Genomic DNA, 24,080 nt, shown 5'->3' on the forward strand with positions numbered 1-24,080 from the left:
ATCAAATAAACATGCTTCACTCAGTCAGGAGAACACAGCCTCAGTTCTTATCTCCTTGTTCCGGATTTCAAGCACTGAACCTTTGAATACAAAACAAGTGTCTGAAGCGGAGGTGTGCAGTCACTAAAAGACAATTATGCAAGCTTTGACTTTTGTGGCATACTTTTAGTTATGATTCAATGTTAATGGAAATGCTTTTATGTTGCAGTTAGGCTAAAAGTGTTGCAGGGTAATTATTAGCCTCAGTGAACACAGGCCTGCTTTTCATTTGCAATATCTGCACAGGGCCCATTGTATCATTATGTGATTAAATATGCACATGCACCCATGCACAACGCACATGCATGCACACACACAAGTGCACATGCCATATGCATACACACACGTGCACGTCACACACATACACACACACGCAGGCATGCACATGTACATACGCACTCACCCACAAGTATGTACACCTGCAGTCACATGCACACATGGACACACACATGTGCACATGTATACTCAAGGCACACAAACCTGCCTGCACACACACATATGCCCTCACAATCACGTGTGCATACACACATGTGCATACATGCACACACACCTGCTCACACATGCACATCCCCTCACACTCCTGTGCATACACACGTGCATGGGCCTTCCCATTTGGTACTCATAGCCCTTTAAAGCACTGCACACTGCAACCTCCAGAAATATGTGGGTTCAGGGCAGAGCTACAGTTTTCTCTGACATTCACACACTCTGAAGGGCATGGAGTGGCACAAGAACGCAGGGTTTTGAATCCTAGGTCAGAGCTCTATCTACTGCCCACTGTGCTTGGATCCTGGCTGTCCGGTGTGGCTTGGCAGAGTCCTACCAATAGCACAATTCCTTTGAAACAAGAACTCCAAGATCAATGACAGGATGGCCTACTTCAGACATTTTGCTTGGTTAAGGTTTAACTTCCAACAATTGAACTTTGTTCTCTGAGCACCTGGGTGGGTCATTCTGCAGTGTGGGCTTGTCTTTCTTGGGATGACTTCTCCCTGTGTATGTGCCCCAGGCCAGAGCCCTCAGCAGGCTGCCCACATCGCAGCTGGACCCAAGCACACGCTAATGATGTTTTGAACTAACACTTAAAAATCTGGAAATTGCCCACAGAATTTCAGATTTTTAAGTCCCTTGAAACATCAGAGCCCTGGCAACAGTGAGGGGCTGGGAAGCAGCCTCCTCCACCCTCTGCACAGGCCGAGGCCTCCAGCCAGCCACGTTCCCCACCACCAAGAACGAAGTGGCAGGCTATGCGCTTCTGAACAGGCTGCCTCGCACACTCCCACACGGTACGCCTGCCAGCACTCGGTGAGGAAGATGCAAAGAGACACGTTCGGCAGATCTCAGTTACAGATCATGCAACGCGTCTGATGAGGCGAAAACACAGCCCAGCACAGGGCTCCGCAGGGGACAGGACAGCGATGCAGACAAGTAAGAGGCTGGAGAGATGCTCGCTAGTAAACCCAGGGGAAAAAAGGGAGACATAAGCATAAAATACATTTTATGTAATAGAAATGTGATTTCTATTCCATTTAATAGAAATGTGACTTCTATTCCATTTAACAGAAATGCGATTTCTATTCCATTTAACAGAAATGTGATTTTTCCATTTAATAGAAATGCGATTTCTATGGCATTTAATAGAAATTAGAAAAACAGAAAAAAATCCAGATTATGTGAAAAAGTCTTATCAACACACATTTCTCCACGAAGCTTCATGAAAGAGTTGAGTGCAGAGTGATAGGAACACAGGCAGCAGCAGGGAGGTGGCCTCCACCTACCGTGGAGCAGAGACAGGATGGGAAAGCCGGCCAAGGAGGCTGGCAGAGGTTATGACAACAGATGAATGACAAAGCAGGACTGGAATGGGAGAGCCCAGCCCCAGGACACACAACCGTCCATGGAGAACTGAAATCATGAGGCCAAGTGAAGAGGGGGTGCAGACCGGAAGCCAGGCCGAGGCACCCACTGGAAGACAGGGAGGCAATCAGAGGCCCGCCAAAGAGCCAGGGATCGGCCAGCGATCAGCAGGGTCAGAGTCCAGATGGCTGCGGGGGCGAGACAGGAGCGGCTCCTGTGCTGACTCTGCCCACTGGAGTCAGAAAGAAGACCAGGCCTTCTCGGTGCAGGTGCACACACAGGCCAGGCTGGAACTGAGAGAAGAGACGGACCCTTTTATATTGTTTTACATTGTTTTCTGCTCAGAAAAGGAAAGAAAAGCGAAACAAAAGGCAGGTAGCCTGGCCCCTAGGAACCAGACCTGAAATCAAGAAACCAGACCCAAAACCAGGCTTAGGCCTGCCTGACCTAAGCCTGGTAGTTAAAATTCCACCCCTGACCTAGCAACTGATGTTATCTATAGATTCCAGACATTGTATGGAAGGACATTGTGAGACCTCCCGTTCTGTTCTGTTTCACTCTGACTACCATCGCTGGCAGCCCGTCACGTACCCCCTGCTTGCTCAATCGATCACAGCCCTCTCCCGCGGACCCCCTTAGAGTTGTGAGCCCTTAAAAGGGACAGAAGTTGGGCACCTGACAAGCTCGGATTTTAAGACGCTAGCCTGCCGATGCTCCCAGCTGATTAAAGCCACTCCCTTCACTATCTCGGTGTCTGAGGGGTTTTGTCCAAGGCTAGTCCTGCTATAGAACCACATCGCAGAAGGAGGGGCTGTCTCCATGGAGCCAGTGGAGAGAACCTCCCCAAGGAGGAGGCGTCAAAGTCCGAGGGCAAATAACACCGCAGGCTCTGGGAGGGGCTGGCGCAGATTTCTAAGGAGGGAGGAACTCCAATAGCAGCAGGCCGCCAAATGCTCAAAACAGAGAGAACCAGGGGTGGTTGGAGGGCGGAAGGCCTTGTGGGCAAGGAACAAGGACTGGAGGACTGGAATTCTATTCTAAGTACACTGGGGACTCACCAGACAGTTTTCAGCAGGGGAGGTAAAAACCTTATTTACAGTTTAAAAAGCTCAGTAACAAATATTTGGAGAATGAATCAGTAGAAGCACAAGAATGAACGCGAGGCTAGGCTGCCACTCAGGCAGGAGCTGGGCGGTTTGGACTAGAGTGGTGATGGTGGGGGAGTGAGCTGGGACACGGGGCACAAGAACAAGTGGTGGATAGCCTGGGGAAGACGACAGGACCCACCAAGGCGTCACTCCCAGCCGTGGGGAGGGTGGCGCAGGGCCGCTTTGGGTAAGGGAAGCCCTGTGTATTCCACTCCGGCATGGCAACACTGAGACTGGCTGGGATTCAGCTGGGGCTCGGCACCCCTGCACTCAGGGCTGAGTGAGGGGCCAGGAGAGCAGCCTCAGCCAGCACCAAGGAAGCTGGACGGAAAGCCCCATACCCAGAGCTCCCACAAGCAGCGGTGGCCAGATCCACAGAAACAGCCTGCAAAGCACAGCTGCCACCAACGCGGCAGGGGCTGGAGAGAGAACAGACGCACAGCAGCCTGTCCACCCCCAGCGGCTGCAGGGACCAGGCGGGATGGGCCAGGGAGCGCCTCGTCTGTGGCACCCAGCAGAACACAATGCAGTCCTTAGCCCTGTTGGCCAAGAGAATAGCAGGGACCGAGGGCACAGCACCAGGGCAGGGGGCTGGCCCAGGTCCAGGAGGCCTCGCCGGGCAGGCAGGCTGCCCTGCCCAGCTGGTCAGCACAGGACATGCTGAAGGAGGGCACTGCATGGCCCAGCGCCCCCATCCGAGGGGGAGAAACAGGCAGGCCGAGAGAGGGGGAGGGTGGGAGGAGACGGGGAGACTGACTTCTGAAACAATGTCTCTATATTCAACAAACACCTTTTGGGGAAGAAGCAAGGCATACAGGCCTAGGGCAAGGGTGACAAGCGCGGGAGCGGAGGCACAGGGGCGGAGGCGGGGTGGGGGGGTGGGGGTGGGGTGGGGCGAGAGGGTGGCGGGGGGCGGGAAGCCCGGGGGTGGGATGCTAAACCAGATGCAGCGTCCCCCCGAGTGAACCCCGATGACCTGCCAGGAGGCTGTGAGACCCGCCTCACCTGGGGCCCTGGCGTAGCTGGCGACCGCCCCGTTGACCAGGCCAGCGTACAGGCTCTGAGACGTGCAAGCCACGCTCATGACTGTGGACTTCTCGGGAGTGAAAAAGTGCTGAAGTCTCACTTTCTTGGAGCCTTGACTGCTTTTATAAATGGAAATGCTTTAAGAGAAAAATACAAGCTCATAAATATATTTGCTCCTTGTGAGAAGAACCAGGGTGCCTATTAACATAAACACAAAACTTTCCAACTCTTCCCTCTTGCCCTTCCTTCTCCATTCCTAGGGACACTTGCCTGTACTTTTAAAAAATTTGCAACCACCTTGATTTCTTTATTTTTAAAAGGGAAATTCTGGGATATATGAAAAAAATTAGTTCTTCCTATGTATCTTGGAACTTCACATCAGGCAAATCATTTTAACTCTCCTTTAAATGGTGTCAGCAATTCAGTATAATCATGACATAGAATATGGCTGTTTTATTCCAAAATATAAGGGGGATGTGCTTTTAAAAACCATTAATAAAAATGAGACATTTCAGTGGCAAACAGCCAAACGTTCCCCTTTAAAGAAATACTACTTCTCTTTAAGAGTTTCCTAGAATAATTTCCATGGGTCCGATTGACTAGTTATTTCAAAGTGCAATGACCCTAAAAATGTCCCCTGGTATCCCCTAATTCCTGCACGAGCTACTCCTGAGTCAAAATCAAGGACTCTTTCCAGGACAGGCTCCCCACCACGCCCTCCACGGGCAGAGCTGGCTGATTCTCTGCAACGCAGTCAGCACACCCTACCTTCCCTCCTCCGTCCCTACACAGATCGTGGGGACCTCAGAAGCTCTCACGGCCGGGGTCTCGGGGTCCAGGGGTGCCCCGGGCTCTCTGCGCTTCTCCTCAACGGGAATGTACAGCATGCAGAGGATGCGAGATTCCACATTGAAGCACTCGATGACTTTGGGGGTGGAATTTTGAAACGAGACGATGGCGATCTGACCCATTTGATGGGTGCAACTTCCGATCTGAATCAGAGAATTAGGAGGAAAAAAGAAAATGAGCGTGCGGGGGCTTCCATAATACGCTGGAACCTGACACTTAAAGGCCACAACAAGCTTCAATTTTCATGCGAGAATCAACACACTTAGAAAATTCAAAAAAATGCCTAAATAATTGCTCACGGAGCCCCTTTTTCTTTTCAACATATTTAATTTGGTTTCCAACACATTTTAAAGCAAGAGCGTAGCTTTCATTTTCACAAAGTCACATTTCTATCCTTTAAAAATCATGTACTCATCACAATATGAAGGTGAGGGCCCATCCATCCTCAATTTAAAATCCTAAGAGGCAGATCATTATCAATTTTGATAACAACACTAATGTTTAATGACCTTGGTTAAGAAAATAAACCTTTCAAATGTGAAAAACATCAATAAGAATACATCTCAAGGTAGATCATTGGAATTCAACATGTGGTATGCTGTGGAATTTCTTTTTTTTTTTTTTTCTTTTTTTTTTTTTTGGGAGACAATCTCACTCTGTCACCTAAGCTGGAGTGCAATGGCATGATCTCAGCTCAGTGCAACCTCCACCTCCTGGGTTCAAGCGATTCTCCCGCCTCAGCCTCCCGAGTAACTGGGATTACAGGTACACGCCACCATGCCCAGCTAACTTTTGTATTTTTAGCAGAGATGGGATTTCACTATGTGAAAGTACAGATGGGGTTTCACTATGGTTGGCCGGACTGGTCTCAAACTCCTGACCTCATGATCCACCCGCCTTGGCCTCCCAAAGTGCTGGGATTCCAGGCGGGAGCCACTGCGCCTGCCAGAGATTTTCTAAAGTAGCATTGCTGCAACAGTGTACATGAACTTCCTGTGTGTTTGAATCTCTACAATAAGAACACATAGCGTAGTTTCCCAATTTAACTTCAAATTTATTTATTCATTTTTTAAGTGGGAAAGGGTCTGATCCCTGTGAACAGAAAGCACTAGCTGGTTTAGGATGGCGTTTTCATTGATTCTTTTTCTTTTCCGCCAACTTTGAGAATGTTGTTAGACTCTCCTTATTCTTCCTGTATTTGCTGATGCTACATACAGACATCCTACTTTCATGCTTTTGTGGGAAGGACGCCAATCTGCCAAGCCCCTGTTCTGCCTACAGGGCCTGGGGGCTGTGACCAGGCCAGGGGATGAAGCTTCAGCGATGACAGGTCTGCCTACCTGGACGGAAAACAGTTCTCTTGGAAGTGGAAACCCACAAGGGAATTAAGGCTGCTCCTCCATTCATAGGCTGGTACAAATGAAATACCAGGTAATTGGGTTGTTCAGTTTCTGACACTCAACTAGGAACACCAACCAAGCAGGAGCTGTGGCTGTGAGAAGTGAGAGGCAGTGGCGTGCTGCACAGGATGCCTGGGAGGGAAGCATGAGAGTTTGGAAAAGCATAGTGGAGCCCTGGAGGGCGAGTCTGAGGCTGCAGGGAGGGAACACAGGAAACCAGAGACGGGAGAGCCTGGGACCACACAGCTCTAAGAATGTCCTCTGGTTTGCAGGAACCAGGAAAGTCTACTGCAATTCCAGCCTAATTTCAGATGCGATATTTCATTTGGAACAAATTAATTTTAACTGCTAAGTTTCCACTGGAAAAAGCCAGTCTTGGAACAAGAAAAAAAATCCATGCAATGTTGACACCAAAATGGAAAAACATATTAAAATTATTCTCTTATTAGTTAGTTGTCTTTGGACTGAACTTTATCTGGTAAATGTTTTAGATGAAAAGGAAAAGAAACAAATATTTGCATTCCTAAGAATTCTAAATCTTTTCCAAAAGTGATCAGCTCCTTTTCAAAGTTTTCATGTTTATAAGTACACTCTGGGATATGCCACCACCAACTCTCTACTGAGCAATTCACATCTCAGTCTCTCATCACACTAACCATGAATGTTGATATTCTGTGAACTTGCACCAAAACCAAATAAACACATCTTACCCACAGGAAACCATGTGCCGTGGAAAATGAATCTGGCTGGCTTTCATTGTTTAGGTAAGGCTCAGGATTATAAGCAGCACATTCAATCTAAAATGGAATAAAATCAAACGCTCACATATAAAACAGAGCTAAGAGGCTCCTAGACTACATAACGTCTTAAATGGATGACTTACTTCCAATGTATAACCACAAAAAATTACAGGTTCATCATCTACCAAAGATTAAAATAGGGAGGATAAAAGTTTAAAAGTACAACTCTCAGAAGTTAGCTTTTTAGAAGCGAACACCTAAGTGGATTCAACCTTCGGTACCTTACTCTTCAGATCCCATCAGCACGCTGAAATCCAGCGTGTCGGGGCACTTCAGATGGGAGGGCTGGCCCTGCAGGCATCAAGTGCAGTCTGTGATGGCCTGTGCCTCTCCCCTTCCCTGTCCCAGCCCAGCCTCTCCCAGAGGAGTCCTGTGCACTGCCTGAGACTCCCAACGGGAGGGGTCGAGGAGCGGCTGGGAAACCCTGGCCAGAGACCAGGGTGAGAAGAAACATCTTTATTTCTTAAAGAGTAGGACATCGTCCACGTCACTGAAGGCCCTGGTCTGTGATGCCTGAGTCAGCAACACTGGCAACATTAATAAGATGCCACCCTGGGGATGGAGTCGAGTCCGCCAAGGCAGAGAGCGGGCATGGTGCCTCAAGCAGACAGGAGACCTGGAGTTAACGATCCACTGTGGAAACAGATTGCTTGCCAAGCAAAGGCAAAACATAGCTACAAATGTGAAACATGTGTCCCGTTTAACTAACAAGGCCTCAGATGCTGTGGCACTGCTGGAATACCCGAGGGTCCTGGCCCAGGACCGGGCTTCGGAGACAACGGCTGGGCATTTTTTTAGGTTTCAAACAACAGCAGTCTTATTTCCAAACAAATGACCTCTAGAGAAGCGGTCACTGTGGTGAACCTGGGAAGACCACGTTCTGACCACGCCCCTTAAGAATCATCCCCCAAGTGGCCCAGTCAGAGCTGCGAGGTGCACCCCACCCCGGGCCGTGGGCCCTGCTCCCTTCACCTTGAACTCCTGCTGCTTGGCCACCATCACGGGCATATGTCCGACAAGGAGAGGATGCTTCTCCTTTTTAATGTGATTCCCATCGTCTTCCACACAGAACCAGCCCATGTGGTTCTCCTCTTCTGCAATTAGATTCAGAGAGAAATGAGCAAGAATGCAGTCAACTCACACACAACAGACCTGCTTCACAGGTCACAGCAGGGGAAGTGTCTGGCATTCTGTTTGTATAGGGCCAGACGACGCCATTGTGGAAAACAGACAATCTCTTCTTAAAGCATAGGCTGTATATTCGCAGCATTATTTTAGGAGGCAGCCTGGTCTCATCTAAGCGGCAGGGACCTCTGCCTGTTTGCGCCTCCTGAACACGCTGGACCCAAGGGCTGTGAAACTTCGCTGTATAAACCACATAGGTCTACTTCCCTTTGTCGTTCTCCAGTTTTTCCAAAGCAAAAGAAATGTTTAGATTCAAATACCAGAGCTGTACTGAGAAACTTTAAAACATGGTGTAATACTATGGGATCAACAAAAGTACAAAGAAACGGAGAAATATCTTACTACCAAATCAAACTGTCAACCTGAGCATTAAAGAATATGTAGCTGATCTGAAGACAAAGAGAGGCTTATCTGCACGTCCAGCTCATTCTCTTTAGAGAGTGGCCACTTCCTCATTTGCTAAGTCACTCTGAACCTGACCTGGCGAACGACCAAATTATTCAGCAAATGGAGAGGGGCTGTGTTTCTGCTTCCTCGTCAAGTGAGCACAACGTCAGGACAGCTTTCCCTTCCAGGACAAAGCCCTACCGCTGATGAGAGCTCCCTGGAGCAATGGCGTTACCCACACTCCGCACTTCTCTTCTGTATTTTATACTCCATTAACATTTCAGACTATCTACAGCAGAAGGAAAATTTTACACACACACGACATCCCAGTGTGTTCTGGGTAGCAAGTCTGTAAGCGTGTGTATAAGTACATTACACACACCCAGCAAAAAATAATCAAGGCTGAAGAGACATAGGAATAAGGAAATCATAAAGTCACATCCATCTACAGTGAAACCCTAGGGTTTATCTTTGGTGCTGGGAGGATCTTTAGTGACCCCTCAGCCCAACCCTGTGTTTTGCTTCTCAGTGAGGGGTGAGCACAAGGGCCAAGAGGAACAAAGACGTCCCCTGCCATTTGGAGGCCGCCGCCCACCGCCCACTGCCCACCGCCCACCTGGAGCACCTGGCACATGGTCAGGCTCCACAGGCTTCCTCTGTGTTCAGCTGCCTCAGCTGATATTCATGTTCTGGTACCAGAAACACCATCCATTTTAACACAAAACCCCTCCATTTTAATATGCAAGCCCTCCATTTTAATATGAACATCTTAAAAATCACCGGTGCTAAGGTGAATTTTCCTGTTTAGAAACACTTTCGGGTCAATGGATGGATCTACTGCTGAGTTTCCTTCTCAACCCTGACCTCACCCTTGTGGGCAGGAATTCATCATCACGCCGCATGCCTCATTCAGCCTCAGTCAGCCAGGCCTTACCCAGGGCGAGCTTGGCCATCTGTAAGCTGTTGACCCAGGACTCCTTGATGGCAGGGGTGAACGTATTGAACACAGCTGTAAAGAACGTCGGTCGCCCAGATCTGCCAGAAACAACAGACAAGCATTCATTTTATAAAACGTGCTCCATCCTGTGAGGTTAAATTACACATTTTGCCTGTCTGATAGAATCAGCAAACCAAAAAACATGCATGTCATGACAAAGAACCATTTTTTTTCCCCAGCATTGGCCAAGAAGGTTTCGTTTTAAAGCTACTACTAACTTGTCCTGCTTCCCCGGGAGCTGTAACTGAATTCTGCAGCAGTCCGCAGCTCTGATTTCATCTTCTTTCTTCAAAATAAGCCTTTGTAAACCTGATGTCCAGTCATGGGCTACTGACTGGTTTAAGTTCTACAAAGGAAATAAATACGCACATTTCAAAAGTGTTTAAAAAGTAGGGCCATCCCAAGGAAGATAAAAAACCAAAATTTTAATATGAGAAATTCAGACCAAACGAAACTATCGGATTATGAAAAAGAAAGCTTTGGGAGTCAGACGACATTGGTGGGGGCGGGGCTGAGACATTTCTAAAATAGAACTGATATTCAAGCCTATTGGCAAAATGAAAAAAAGTTACCATCATATAGTCTCACCTTATCTAACATAAGAGAAAATGTACATTCAGATTAATTTTGAAAGTCAAAGTGAATTCTCACTTCTGGTAGAACTTGGAGATATAATCACATACTTACAATGACTTATAAGTAAAGGCAGAATCTTAAATCCAATTGCTTTGTTACCTGATAGTTTCCTTTAAGGTTTCCTATCAGCTGAGTGATTTGACCAATTACATTTAAGTCATGCAACAAGTTTTGTAAATCTTGATACAGTTGTCCTGGTCCCATGTAAACTTTGTCTACAAAATAAGCAAAAAGAAAAAAAAAGAATACAAATGTACAGCCATATTTACTCCAATAATTGAGGGAAGAAAATACTATAATACTAGTTAAATAATTTTTAAGTTGAGGGGTGAATCTAGAACTTTTAAAAAGTGGACATTGTCAAGCATTTAGTGGTTTTTCCTTTTCTAACATTTATGTAGAAATAATTTTAGATGGAAAAGTTGCAAAGAGCTGCCTCCTGAGTGCCCAGGCCTGGCTTCCCTGAGGAAAACATCTGACTTAAGTGTAGCATGACCGTCAAACCCAGGACACCACATTGACATGGCACTCCTGACCGATCTACAGACCGTCTTCAAACCTCACCGCTTTCGCACGAATACCATTTTCTAGTCCCGGATCCAGCCCAGGGGCTCACACTGCGTTCAGTGGTCACGTCCCCAAAGTCCCCCAGACTGGAGGAGTTTCTCAATCTTCCTCTTTCGTGACCCTGGCATTTTTGGAGGAGGCTGGTGAGTTACAGAATGACAGAGTGTCTCACAATTTGGGTTTGACTCATGTTTTGTCCCTTTTGTATCTTTTCAACACTGTTGACATAACAGCTATTGGTAAGAGGCACTTCAAAATGATATTTAATCTCAACCACATTTCCAATAACTGGGGTCATCTACCATCAAAAAGAGTTCCCCAGTGATCTTTCCTAAAGTTTGTTTGCTTTTTTGTTTTGTTTTTTTGTTTTGTTTTTTTTAAAGGGAATAGAAATGATTTGTCTTCGATGACTTGGGTTAGAGGAACGACGCGTGTCCTGGGGTCTAGGTGCCCAAGTGAGAATTGCTCCACCCCTCACAGAGGGTTTCCTGTGCACTACAGGAAGTGATGTTCAAATACTTCCTCATTAAATCCCACGACGGGCCCACAGGCACAGACAGATTCCCCCATCTCCCCACCTGACTGATGACAGATGAGAAGGATTCGATCTCAGAATTAGCCTGAGTGTCTGTACTTTAAGCAATATGCAGTAATACACTCCTTCTTTTCCACTTTTCATAGAAATAAATTGTCTAAGGTCAAACAACCAGTAAGAGAAGGAGCCAAAATTCAAACCCAAGGAGAAGAAATTCACTTAAGTTGAGTAAGGTGCCTTGTGTTTCAGCCTGAGGCCTCTTGGCCATGGGTCTGTAGAACCGCACAGACCTGAGCATAGTGGAATCGCACGGACCTGAGCTTACAGTGCCCAGAACTTGGTCTCAGGCTCTGACGTGGACATTCTGAAATTCTTTTTCTTTTCTTTTTTTTTTTTTTTTTTTTTGAGACGAAGTCTCGCTGTTGTCCCCAGGCTGCAGTGCGATGGTACCATCTTGGCTCACTGCAACCTCTGCCTCCTGGATTCAAGCAATTATCCTGCCTCAGCCTCCTGAGTAGCTGGGAATACAGGCACCTGCCACCATGCCCAGCTAATTTTTGTATTTTTAGTAGAGATTTAGTAGGGGTTTCACCATGTTGGCCAGGCTGGTCTCGAACTCCTGACCTCAGGTGATCCGCCTGCCTCAGCCTCCCAAAGTGCTGGGATTACAGGCATGAGCCACTGCGCCCGGCCTGGACATCCTGAAATTCTTAATAATTTTGAAGAAAGGACTCTGCATTTCCTTCTGTGCTATATCCTGCAAATTATGCAGCTTGTTCTTTTAGTGTATGTAACATATATAATACATATATATGTCAAAACTGAAAGATCCTACATATTTCAAATAAAAATATTTCAGATATATGCATCTAAAAATATTTACTATACAACTGAAGAGTAGCATAACCATTTATAATTTTGCAGGCACTTTATGTTAAAGACAAGCTTATGTGGTATTTATGCACATGGTAGGCCTGATTTTCATCCACTAGCTAGACAAATTCAATTACTAACTGCATTTGAAGTATCATGAAGTTTCATAAAAAAGGGAGCAGCCAGGCACAGTGGCTCACTCCTGTAATCCCAGTGCTTTGGGAGACCGAGGCGGGAGGATGACCTGAGGTCAAGAATTTGAGGCCAGCCTGACCAACATGGAGAAACCCCGTCTCTACTAAAAATACAAAATTAGCTGGGTGTGATGGCGCATGCCTGTAATCCCAGCTACTCGGGAGGCTGACGCAGGAGAATTGCTTGAAGAGGGAGGCGGAGGTTGCGGTGAGCTGCGATCACACTATTGCACTTCAGCCTGGGCAATGAGAGCTAAAGCCCGTCTCAGAAATGAAAAAAAAAAAAAAAAGGGCAAAGTGATCCAGTAGTTACACATAGCAACTTTATGTATGCTTACAGAATGCTTGCAATTTAAAATGTTTCATAACACACATATTTGCTTTCATTCATAAACTCTGATAATAAACTCTATAAACACAACCTTGTAATACAAGTATAGGCTGGGTGTCGTGGCTAATGCCCACAATCTCAGCATTTGGGAGGCCAAGGTGAGAGGATTGCTAAAGGCCAAGAATTCAAGACCAGCCTGGGCAACATAGTTTAAAAAAAACAAAAACAAAAACATAGAGTTAAAAAAAAAATTAGCCAGGCACTGTGGTGCATGCCTGTAGTCCCAAATACTTGGGAGGCTGAGGTAAGAAGATCACTCGAGCCAAGGAAGTCAAGGCTGCAGTGAGGTATAATTGTGCCACTGCACTCCAGCCTGGGCATCCAAACAAGACCTTGTATCAAAATTAATAAATAGATGAGTAAATAAAATTATAAGCACAATGTTTATTAATTAGTTGACTTCTTTTAAAATATGATCTTCACAATTATCATCCAATCAAATTGAACCTTCTATTTTTGGTGTGCAGCTCTACATATTTTCACACATGTATATATGCATATAAACATCTCCCCAGTAAGCCTGACGGGGAACTCCAGGGCACACACACAACAGCTCCATCACCCACAGAACAGCTCCATCACCTACGGAACAGCTCCATCACCTACGGAACAGCTCCATCACTCACAGAACAGCTCCATCACCCAGAGAACAGCTCCATCACCCGGAGAACAGCTCCATCACTCACGGAACAGCTCTATCACCCACAGAGATCAGTTCCATCACCCACAGAACAGCTCCATCACCCACGGAACAGCTCCATCTCCCAGAGAACAGCTCCATCACCCAGAGAACAGCTCCATCACTCACAGAACAGCTCCATCACCCAGAGATCTGCTCCATCACCCACGGAACAGCTCCATCACTCACGGAACAGCTCCATCACTCACAGAACAGCTCCATCACCCAGAGATCAGCTCCATCACCCAGAGATCAGCTCCATCACACACGGAACAGCTCCATCACCCACAGAACATGTGGGATAGTCACAGGGATTCACAGGTGCACAGATTTCAGTTCATTGGGAGGAGTAGGTTCAAGAGGTCTAGCGTAGTTAATAAGGTATTGTATACTTGAAAATCACTAAGAGTGGACTTTAAGGTTCTCACCATGAACAAATGGCAAGTGTGTGAAGTAAGGCATATGCTAGTTAGCTTGATTTAGCCATCCCACAACGTATACATATTTCAAAACATCATGTTTTAAACTGTACATGTATATGATTACTTGTCAATTAAAAACATAAACGTTTTTAAAATAAAACACACACACATACACACACGCGCACGCACACACACACAGTGCCACCGATGTGAAACTATCACGGGAAGGGATAATACTCTTTTCCTAGGGTATTAAAGAACCTTCTGTACTGAGATAAGGAGGAGTTCCTCGACCTTACGGAGCATGGAAATGTGCTGAAGTTTTACGTCTGCCGGATCATCAAACAGTTCGTAACGGGGCACCGTCAGGGCACAGATGACACCACGGAGCAACCCGAGGCTTCCTCATCAATAGGGACAATGTGCGCTGCCAAGGAAAGCATCTGCACTCATATCCCAAGAATAACAACAAACCACACAGTGCGGCCAGTGCTTTTCAAATGTGATTCTCAGTTTCAGAAAGAATTGTTTCATGTTGATTTCAGGCCAAAATTGATTAAAGAAACCCCTGCAGTCTTGGCGCAGTGGCTCACACCTGTAATCCCAGCACTTTGGGAGGCCGAGGTAGGCGGATCACCGGAGGTCAAGAGTTCGAGACCAGCCTGGCCAATATGGTGAAACCTCGTCCCTACCAAAAATACAAAAAAAAAAAAAAAAAAAAAAAAAAAAAAAGCTGGGCGTGGTGGTGCACACTTGTAGTCCCAGCTACTCAGGGACGATGATGCAGGAGAATCACCTGAACCCAGGAGGCAGAGGTTGCAGTGAGCCAAGATCACACCATTGCACTCCAGCCTGGGCAACAGAGGGAGATTCCATCTAAAAAAAAAAAAAAAAAATACAGAAAGAAAAGAAAAAGAAAGAAACCCCCCCGCAAATCAGAACTTCTGTTAGAGTTGACTTCCAGCCCTCTGGTTGACAATTTCTGGAGTTTTCAGTTCTTTGTCGCTGCAGTGACACAATTGCTGCACTTCTGCAAAAGCACTTCCCGAGTCTTTCTCACGGACACTTCTCTTGTTTCCATGGAAATCCCTGCAATCTGTTTGAAAATTCAGGGTCTGTCAGTGAAACGGAATTTTGTGTGGCAAACAAGGAAGGGTTTGTGTGGCCAGATCAATAGCAAGGATGGCTGGAAAAGCCCCTGGGGGTGTGCTCGGTCCCTGAGAACCTCCATGCCTGGGCTCAAGGGGCACCCTCACAGCATCTTAAAGCCTCTCCTCCACGGTGTGAGACTGTGAGGTGTCCGAGCCGGAAGGTGTCTCCAGGCACTGCAGAGGAGGTGAGATCAAGGAGGAATGGGCACTACCCTTCTCCATGCCAATGGCCTGATTGTGGGCAGCCCCAGCCCCCACCAGTATCCTCTGCAGCTGCCCATCGACCTTTATGGGGTCTGAAGACCTCTGCACCTCCGTAGCTCTTTAGCCCCGTAAAACTCCTGTGTGCATTTCCTTCTGGTGTTCTCCTCTTCAGAGCTGTGGCAGGGGTCTCTGCGGACCACACCCCCTAGTGCGGCACGTCACCTCTGCCTCTGCCTCCGGACTCCTGCGTTCCTGGGGGCCCTGCCCTCCCCAGGACCTCACCTGCCTCCTGCAGGGAGCTTCCCATGGTTCTCAACCGGCAAGGCTGGTGCCGCCAAAGGAAACGGACTTAACATGGAACTGCCCCTTTCCTCCTGGAACAAAGTTGACCAAAAGCCTCATTTCCCTTGCAGCTGGAAATAGTGTTCGCATTAGACATTATATGCCTAAGAGTGTCTGTGTACAGTGTGGCTATGATGGAGGAAGAGCTGATCAGAACAGGGTGCTAAAGAGAGATGAAGAGTCAGCCGGGCATGGTGGCTCATGCCTGTAATCCCAGCACTTTGGGAGGCTGAGGCAGGCAGATCCCTTGAGGTCAGGAGTTGGAGACGAACCTGGCCAACATGGTGAAACCCCATCTCTACTAAAAATACAAACATTAGCCAGGCTTGGTGGTGCACACCTGTAATTCCAGCTACTCGGCAGGCTGAGGCAGGAGAATCGATTGAACGCAGGAAGCAAAGGCTGCAGTGAGCCGACGTGGTGCCACTGCACTCCAGCCTGGGCAACAGAGTGAGACTCCATGTCAGAAAAAAAAAAAAAAAAGGAGAGAGACGAAGAGTGGCTGTAAGGCTCGTCCTGCAGGGCAGAGGCCGCGGGAATGGGGGAGCTGCTTTCCCAGCTGCAACCGCAAAACTCCCAACAGAGGGATGTTGTTCTCTCTGGCCACCCTTCCAGAAAGAGCTCTCTAGAAGCAGCTCCTTACTTCAGTGAGCAGAGCAGGACAAATGATCCCCACACCTAAAATGCAGCGGGCAGGTTGGAGCCCCAGCTGTGTCAAAAGAGTGTCTAAGAACATGAGCCGAAGAAATTACCCCAAAAAAGGGAGCAAATTTAACAACTGAGAAATTAGAAGCTTTAGACTTCTATAAAATTATAGACATAAATAATATGTGGAAACATGTAAATACAGACAATTATTTTCCATAAAGATTACATATAAACACATTAAAAATAATATTCTGAAACCCCAATGATAAAATGAACAATTCCCAGAAAAGATACAGATGGCCAATATATATGGAGATGCTCCCTCTCAGCAGTAATCAAAGGAAAGCAAATTAACACAGCCATTAAATCAGGTGAGGTGGCATGCACTTGTACTCCCAGCTCCCCAGGAGGCTGAGGCAGGAGGATCACTTGAGCCCAGTCGTTTGAGGTTGCAGTGAGCTACGATTGTGCCTCTAAATGGCCACTGCCCTCCAGGCTGGGCAAGAACCCAATCTCAAAAATAAAGCCACTAAAAATTTTTAACTTAAGGCAAATTTACATAACTGTTTTTTACAAATCAAATCATAAAAGTTTCATTGTGTAATCAAAGTCAGACACAGTCTGTAGAAATGGAAACTGGGGAAAACTTCCTGGAAAGCCACTTGCAAAAATGTATCCAGAGTCTAAAAGAGTACACAAATGTTCTACTCTTTGACCTGAAAATTCCACTTCTAAGGAAATTACCAGACTAATGTGTGAGGATGTCTCCACGTCACTCTTTGTAGTGGTCCAGTAACTGGAGAAGCTTGCAGTATGCAATAAACTCAGGTTCAATCACGAGGAAATATCCTGTAGTCAGTTTAAATGACTTTGATTCAGAATTTTTAATGACTGAGAAAATGGTCATCCTATCACGTTAAATGAAAACTCCCTATACAGGATCACGTAGAGCAACTGTGGTATATGGACAATGGTGTGAGGAAAAGGCTGGAGAGAAACCACTCATGTGTTGATACAGTCTCCAGATACAAGAATTACAGGTCATTCTCACCGTCTCTAAACGTTTTAGTGTTTTCAACAGAGAACAAGAATTAACTCCCAGGAGAAAGAGGGTAATATTTAGATAGCATCATACATAAGTCCCTAGTCTGATAAGAGGCACCAATTCAATTTCTCTATAAGCAAGTAGTTTTCTAACACGGAAAGTCTAGAAAAATCTTGGTTATGAACCAGTGGTGATCCCAGTTATTCATAACTCAGGCAGAATAAATCCCATGTGGTTCTGGACACGTCACAGCAGCTCCTCCCAACGCACGGCCTGGGAGACTCCCAGGTGCAAAAGCTGAAACCACAGCACTGAACAGAGAAGAACAATCAGCACCTTCCCCTGCGACTAAAATCCAGTTTGGCTTTTAGAGTTTTCACAAAACCCACGCATTTTCTCATGTGAACATCACACTGTCATGAAGATACATGTCACGTCTCAAATTCCAGATCTTTCATCAAGAAGTAAAACCATCCCTATAGCTTCATGGGGTTTAAAAACCCAGAATATAACATTAATTTGCTCAACATCTACCTCGTATGTGTCCATGTGTCCTAGGACACGCATGTGTGATTCCCAGAGGTAGGACCCTGTCCACAGGCCCTCCCGCATGAGCACCTTTCCATGGCTGACTGTCCGCACTGAGGGACACGTGCCGGCTGCGGTTTCCTAAGGGAGTCTTCTCCACTGAGACTTATGGGAATGACTGGCGTGTGACGCACAGGCATGGCACTCATCTGGCCCATCCCCATGGCCGAGGAGCTAGGATCACTGCCCTGACAGGCTGGCCTTCAGGTCCTGGACAGGGCCATGACCCTGAATGAATGTCTGAATGAATGTTTCTGCAATGTCAACTTGACTGACAGTCATAGCTCCAGGCATGCATGGGTGTCTAAGTTCACAGGTCAGCTATACAGGCTGTTAGGAATGAGTATTTTTGGCATCAACAGATCATGTAGACTAGTGTGCATGTTATATTTAGAAAATATGGGTATCCCTCTCTGCATGAAAATACTTCTCACCTGCCTCCTGTTGAGCTCCTAAGACAGAGAGTTTGAAGGGTGTGTTACTGAATACCCAGAAAATTCACACCAGTGTTTGTCCCTGAGGTAACAAGGGATATAAACAGACACAGTGACAGAGAAGGCGGCAGCCGTCTGCGTGGAGAACAGAGCCACGCGTGTGGCATCACCACCTCTATGGGACTGTCCTGAAAGCACGTGTGATGCTGGAAGACCCTTTCCCACCTTCTGTCCATCTGCCATGCTGCCCCCATTTCCTCCCCCAGACAGAGGCTGAGCCTGGGGATGGGCTTGGAACAGCCATTCTAACAGGGACCCAAGTCCCAGGCTGGCTCTGGGCTTCCTTAATGGGCTCTCATTTTGTGAAAGTATGAAATATTCTTTAAAAGTACAAAAGCAGAGAGAATAACTCACAGACACATTTTTACCCATTGCCCAGAATTTGTGATGTTACTATTTTGCTCCACTCACTTCAGATGCCATTTTCATCAAAAAACCCTGAAAAGGTTTTTTCACATCTACCCTGTTTTCACTCTGCCTTCCACCTGGAGTCGGCGCCCATCTTCCCTGAGAGCTCTTTGTGGTTTTACTCCTGTGCATGTTGGAAGGCCTTTCTCAGCATACAGATGCTGTCTGTAGGAAGGGAGGCCGTTCATCTGCATTGAACACGCCGCGTGAGCACGCAGGGGCACAGCACACAGAGAGCGGCGGCAGGAGGTCAGCGGCTCCACAATCGCGAGCAGTTGCATCCGCTCCCCCAGCGAGGGGCCCGTCTGTTGGTGTCACATTCTGCAGGCACGCTGACCTCGGTGTCGGTGTCGCATTGCAGGAAAGCTACTGAGGACTGTTTCCAGACCGTCCATGGTATTCAGTGTGGAAAGCCGACCTCCCTGCTGCCCTTGGCCAGGTGGTGTGTTTGCTCTCGGTACTCATTCAAGGATTATAAAGACACTTTTGAGTCCTGGGAAAGACCTGCAAATCCACACGCCATACAGGAAAAACAGCGCCAAGTCCTGGCCTCATCTCCCGCACGCACGCACGTGCTGTTTTAAGGTACAACGTTCAGATGATGCAGAAGCGGCTCTTGCCAGGGCAATGGAGCACACAGGCATTTTGTTCTGTTTCCTTTCATTTCGACTGCTGTGTATTTCAAAACACGACAGCTTTGCCATGGTGGGCTTCAGCTGCGCCTGTCCTCCAACCTTCAAGGCAAAGTTCACTCTTACAGCCGTAAGGAGGAAGAATTGTGACCCTTCCCGCCCAGAAGTACCTGACTCTGGAAAGGACCTGTTGGAGACCAAGCACTGTCCCTGCCTGTAGGCAAGGCCATGCAGTGCGTCAGGCAGGGGCCAGGGAGGGAAACCGGGGTTAACCCGTCACTCCGGGGGTCCCACACCCGGTCACTGTGTCCAGAACCCTCGGGGCTGTGGCTGGACGTGCCGCTCAGACCCCTCCCTGCCTCCACGGAATGGCCACCTGGCCACACATCCCTGGAGGCCGCAGCTCAGGGGATTTCACGTTTTAAAAATACAGCTCCATTTCTCTCGCTGCCTTCTGCTTCAGGAGGATCAGTCAGGTGTATATTCACCTGTTGAAGCCTCCCTTGGCCGGGCTCACTTCTATTTAAAGACGGTAAGTCACGCCCGCCTTCCTCCCTCCTTGGTGCTGGTTCTTTGCTAGTAGTGTTTTGCTTTGTTTTTTAAACCATGTGAATTTTGTGGGGGAGGTCCTATGTTTTCTGGGAGCTCCCTCAATGCTGTGACCTCACCCAGGACCCTTTCTGCATTTGCCTGTAAGTTCCCCTCTTAGGCAAGCGCTCGGCGCTCAGCAGGGACCCTGAGCTTTCAGGAGCTGTCCCCCAGCCTCCTTACAGTACAAGCTTGCTGGCAGCTCCTCCAGCCACCTGTTCATAATGACTCTGTGTCTTGTTACAAATCGACCTGTACCGACCGCCATGTCCAGCCCGACTGTACAGAAGCACTCCTGGCACTCAGGACGCACTTCTGGGGTCACAGCAGGGCGGTCTGAGCGGACCTCCTCTCTTGCTGCAAAGTCCGACAGAACTCAGGGAGGTGGCGGCCTTCTGGAAGCTGTGGGGCCCCTTCTAGGCAAGCTGCCAGTGCTGGGACGGGACGCTGGTACTGGACCAGGTAGATGCTGGTCCAATAACAACCAAAGCCAGAAGGATCAGAGGCCAATCCTGTTCTGTTAAAAGCTGACCTTACAGCGAAGAACAGAGATGTTTTTTATCTTCACTCATTTTTAAGGATTAACTAACTAACTACAAAGTACTGTGACTGATTTTTACAAAAGCAAACAAATATTTGCACATCTGAAGGAGTGTTCCCCTTTAAAGCACATTCGACTTGTACTCACATTTCTCTAAACATTTTAAGAGCGTCCCCTGTACACTGAGTTGAGACCAGTTGAATAAAAGTGAGCGCGTGTCCACACACACACACACACACACACGGATAACTTCTCCCTGGGAAGGATGGGCGGTAACAGCTCTCCAGCGGCCGTTCTTCTGAAACACCCTTGAAGACCAGAGCCCGGCTGCAGCAACCGATCTCACCTCTCCTCCGGTTCTAAAGGCTCCCAACAGTGGGGCTGTGCGACACCCCCCCCCCACTCATCCCCACAACTCACACTTGGCACAAGACCTCGAGAACCGGGAGTGCTTGACAGTCCGTTTGTTGAAAATGAATTGAGGTTATAAAGATCCTGCATGAAGAACCCCCCCACACACACACACAGAATGGCAACGGCAAACATTACTTTCTCATAAATCCACCTGCCAGACAGGATGGAGCGCAAAGAGAGAAGGAACAGCGGCCTGGTGGAGTGCACCAACAAAGACGCGGCACCAGGCCAGAGCAATCGACAGCTCACAATCGATGTTCCTCCTCCCCGCCACCAGCCCCGATCGGGGAAGCTCGCAAAACCTTTAAAATCACCCCAGAAAACTACACATTTTTCAAAATAGCATCAGAGAGTTTGGGAGCTTAAACCAATCCATGGATCCATAGGGGACCCATGGTCACCAGCTTGCAGCCTCTGCAAGAGAGGAAAGTGTCACATCATAACTCCGGGTGTCGAACACCACAGAGCAAACCCAGGATCCACACGGCGCCTCTGCAAGGGCAGGGAGCTCCCTGCTGTCTAACTCCGCAGAGCAAACGCACAATCCACACGGCACTTTTGTGGGGACGGGGAGCTCCCTGCTGAGTCTAACACCGCAGAGCAAACGCACAATCCACACGGCACTTTTGCAGGGACCGGGAGCTCCCTGCTGAGTCTTAACACTGCACAGCCAACACAGTCCACACAGTGCTTTTGCCGGGAGGGCAAGCTCTCTGCTGAGTCCAACACTGCACAGCAAAGCACAATACACACGGCACTTTTGCAGGGATGGGGAGCTCTCTGCTGAGTCAAACAGCGCACGGCAAATGCTCAACCCACACGATCCACACAGCACTTTTGCAGGGATGGCGAGCTCCCTACAGAGTCTAACACTCACAGCAAACGCACAATCCACACGGCGCTTTTGCGGGGACGGGCGAGCTCTCTGCTGAGTCTAACACCACACAGCAAACGCACAATCCACACGGCGCTTTTGCGGGGACGGGCGAGTTCTCTGCTGAGTCTAACACCACACAGCAAACGCACAGACCACACGGCGCTTTTGTGGGGATGAGGAGCTCCCTGCTGCAGCTGCTCACTGGTCTCCGGTGGCTGCCACGCGGCCCTCTCTGCAAGCAGAGGTTGTTGGGCAGTGCTGCCTACACTCTGTCAGTATCAAGTAACACACCAACGTTTCCAACACTTAATTTTAGAACAGTCATTCAAGTAGCAGAAATCCTATGATTATCAACTGAGAACGAGAATTTCTGACTTAGCTTCTCGATATAATTTAGAAGTGACAAACGCAAGAGAACTGGAAGAAACAGAAACACTGAGAGTGAATTTGAAGTCATTCTATGAAAACTCTGAGGGAGGCATTAGAGGCAGCCCCATGGAGATGTGGCTCATGGATGTGCCTGGGTTTTGTCAGCATAAACGGTAAGGAGTGAGCTGAGATGAGCAGAGTGAAGGGATGTCATTCACCGGCTGCAGCGTGGCACTCGTGAGATCTACATGATGGATTTGAAGCCACGTAGACCCCTCATGATCGACACTAACAAGAGACTGTCGGTCCACCCTGGATGAATCCAGACGTGTTGGGATAGAACCCCTGCCGGTCCGCAGCATGAAGCACAGCACCCACTTACACCTTCTCTGTAAACGCAAGACAGCACCATGCTCTTACCCGACGTCAGAAAAAAGCCCCAGAGAATTCTGACTTGAGTTCTATCTTCAGACACACAGAGAATTAGCAAATTTTAAATAATTTGTTTTAAAAGTTTTTTTTTTTAATCTAGAAGAACAAAACACTATTGATGGCAAAACAAGTTTATCACTTAAACTCTCTGTTTAAGGCAGTGGGCAAAAAGATGTCCCATGAAAAACTGGTTTCACTGAGGTTGACTAGCTGCTTTTTCCATAGAGACGTGATTAAAAAAAAGAAGAATCAATGCAAGTCTGCAAAACACAATCATGTATGTTTTCAAGTGTGTTCCAAAGTCCCCTGAATTGGAGATACAATACCAAAGATCTCCTTGGATTCAGAATAAAGAAAAAGATTTACTCTCCAATGTGACATATTTCTTTTTAATAGACAATGAGAACTTGTCCATACTCAGTGTTTCTCCTCTTGCTGTGGCTGATGGGGAGCTCATAGTTAAATCTAGAGTGCAAATGCAGTGATCAACTCACTCCAGGTTCTTTCCTCCATACAGTATTTTTAAAATGGGTTGAATCACCCTGCTTTATGCTTTTTTCATATTGCTAACTGATTCTAATCTTATTCTAAGTTAACTCAACATAAATCATAAACAGATGAATAAGAAAATATAACATTGCATGGAATACATACTATTTTATGGATCAAAGTTACCTTTAGCTATTTGAATACAATAAGGCCATCTTAATTATGAATAAATTCTAAGATCGCTAGCATTATAAACTACCGAAAGGTGTTTTTGTTCACAAAACCACAACATAAACTTGATTGCTAATCAATGTTTCCAAATAATTTAAAACGATTTTTGAAAAACTTTAACAAGGCATCCAATTTGCTCTTGAATAAAATGTTAATGGATCACGTCAATTTGGAAATCATTTCTCTGTCCCCACGTCCCCTCTCCCCCCGGTCCTCCCTCTTGCTCTCCACACCACTCCCGGAACAGCTCGTTTGGGAAATCTGGATTTTGGTACTTCGGTTATTTGTGGAGAGGGTCTGATACAGACGCATACTACTTTAAATAGAAGGAGGATTTAAGAGTCAGAAATTTAAGAGATTACAAATTGTAATAATATGCTTGACGAATTAGCCTACTAGGCAGATTACCAAACGGAATGACTATTAACATCAGGGGAATGAGAAAAATAAAAGCGATCCCAAAGCAAATGAGACCTAATACTCCTTACATCATGTTCTGCAAATCCACGTGAACATGCGAATTCAACCAGAAAAGGGTAAAAGTTCTCAAGTGGTTTTCTTGCTTCTGAACATGTCAGAAACAAAATAATCTGAAAAATTGATGCATATTTAACCTATGAAAGGTGAACTGAAAGTTCCCAT

The 24,080-nt window shown here is 47.1% G+C and overlaps 1 protein-coding gene across 4 annotated transcripts in view; it reads right to left on the reverse strand.

The window, feature by feature from the left end:
* Positions 1-24,080, reverse strand: part of ARHGEF10 (Rho guanine nucleotide exchange factor 10) — a 135,028-nt gene that overhangs the window by 26,436 nt on the left and 84,512 nt on the right. For all 4 annotated transcript variants that reach the window (XM_025393711.1, XM_025393708.1, XM_025393710.1 and 1 more), the window contains 7 exons: positions 10,424-10,539; positions 9,907-10,034; positions 9,626-9,726; positions 8,092-8,213; positions 7,030-7,116; positions 4,839-5,062; positions 4,050-4,207 (listed from right to left, as the gene is read on the reverse strand). In XM_025393711.1, the coding sequence (XP_025249496.1) occupies positions 4,050-4,207; positions 4,839-5,062; positions 7,030-7,116; positions 8,092-8,213; positions 9,626-9,726; positions 9,907-10,034; positions 10,424-10,539 (936 nt within the window). The remainder of the gene's footprint in view (positions 1-4,049; positions 4,208-4,838; positions 5,063-7,029; positions 7,117-8,091; positions 8,214-9,625; positions 9,727-9,906; positions 10,035-10,423; positions 10,540-24,080) is intronic.

This window comes from Theropithecus gelada, chromosome 8, assembly GCF_003255815.1.
Source record: "Theropithecus gelada isolate Dixy chromosome 8, Tgel_1.0, whole genome shotgun sequence".
Taxonomy (NCBI): Eukaryota; Metazoa; Chordata; class Mammalia; order Primates; family Cercopithecidae; genus Theropithecus; species Theropithecus gelada.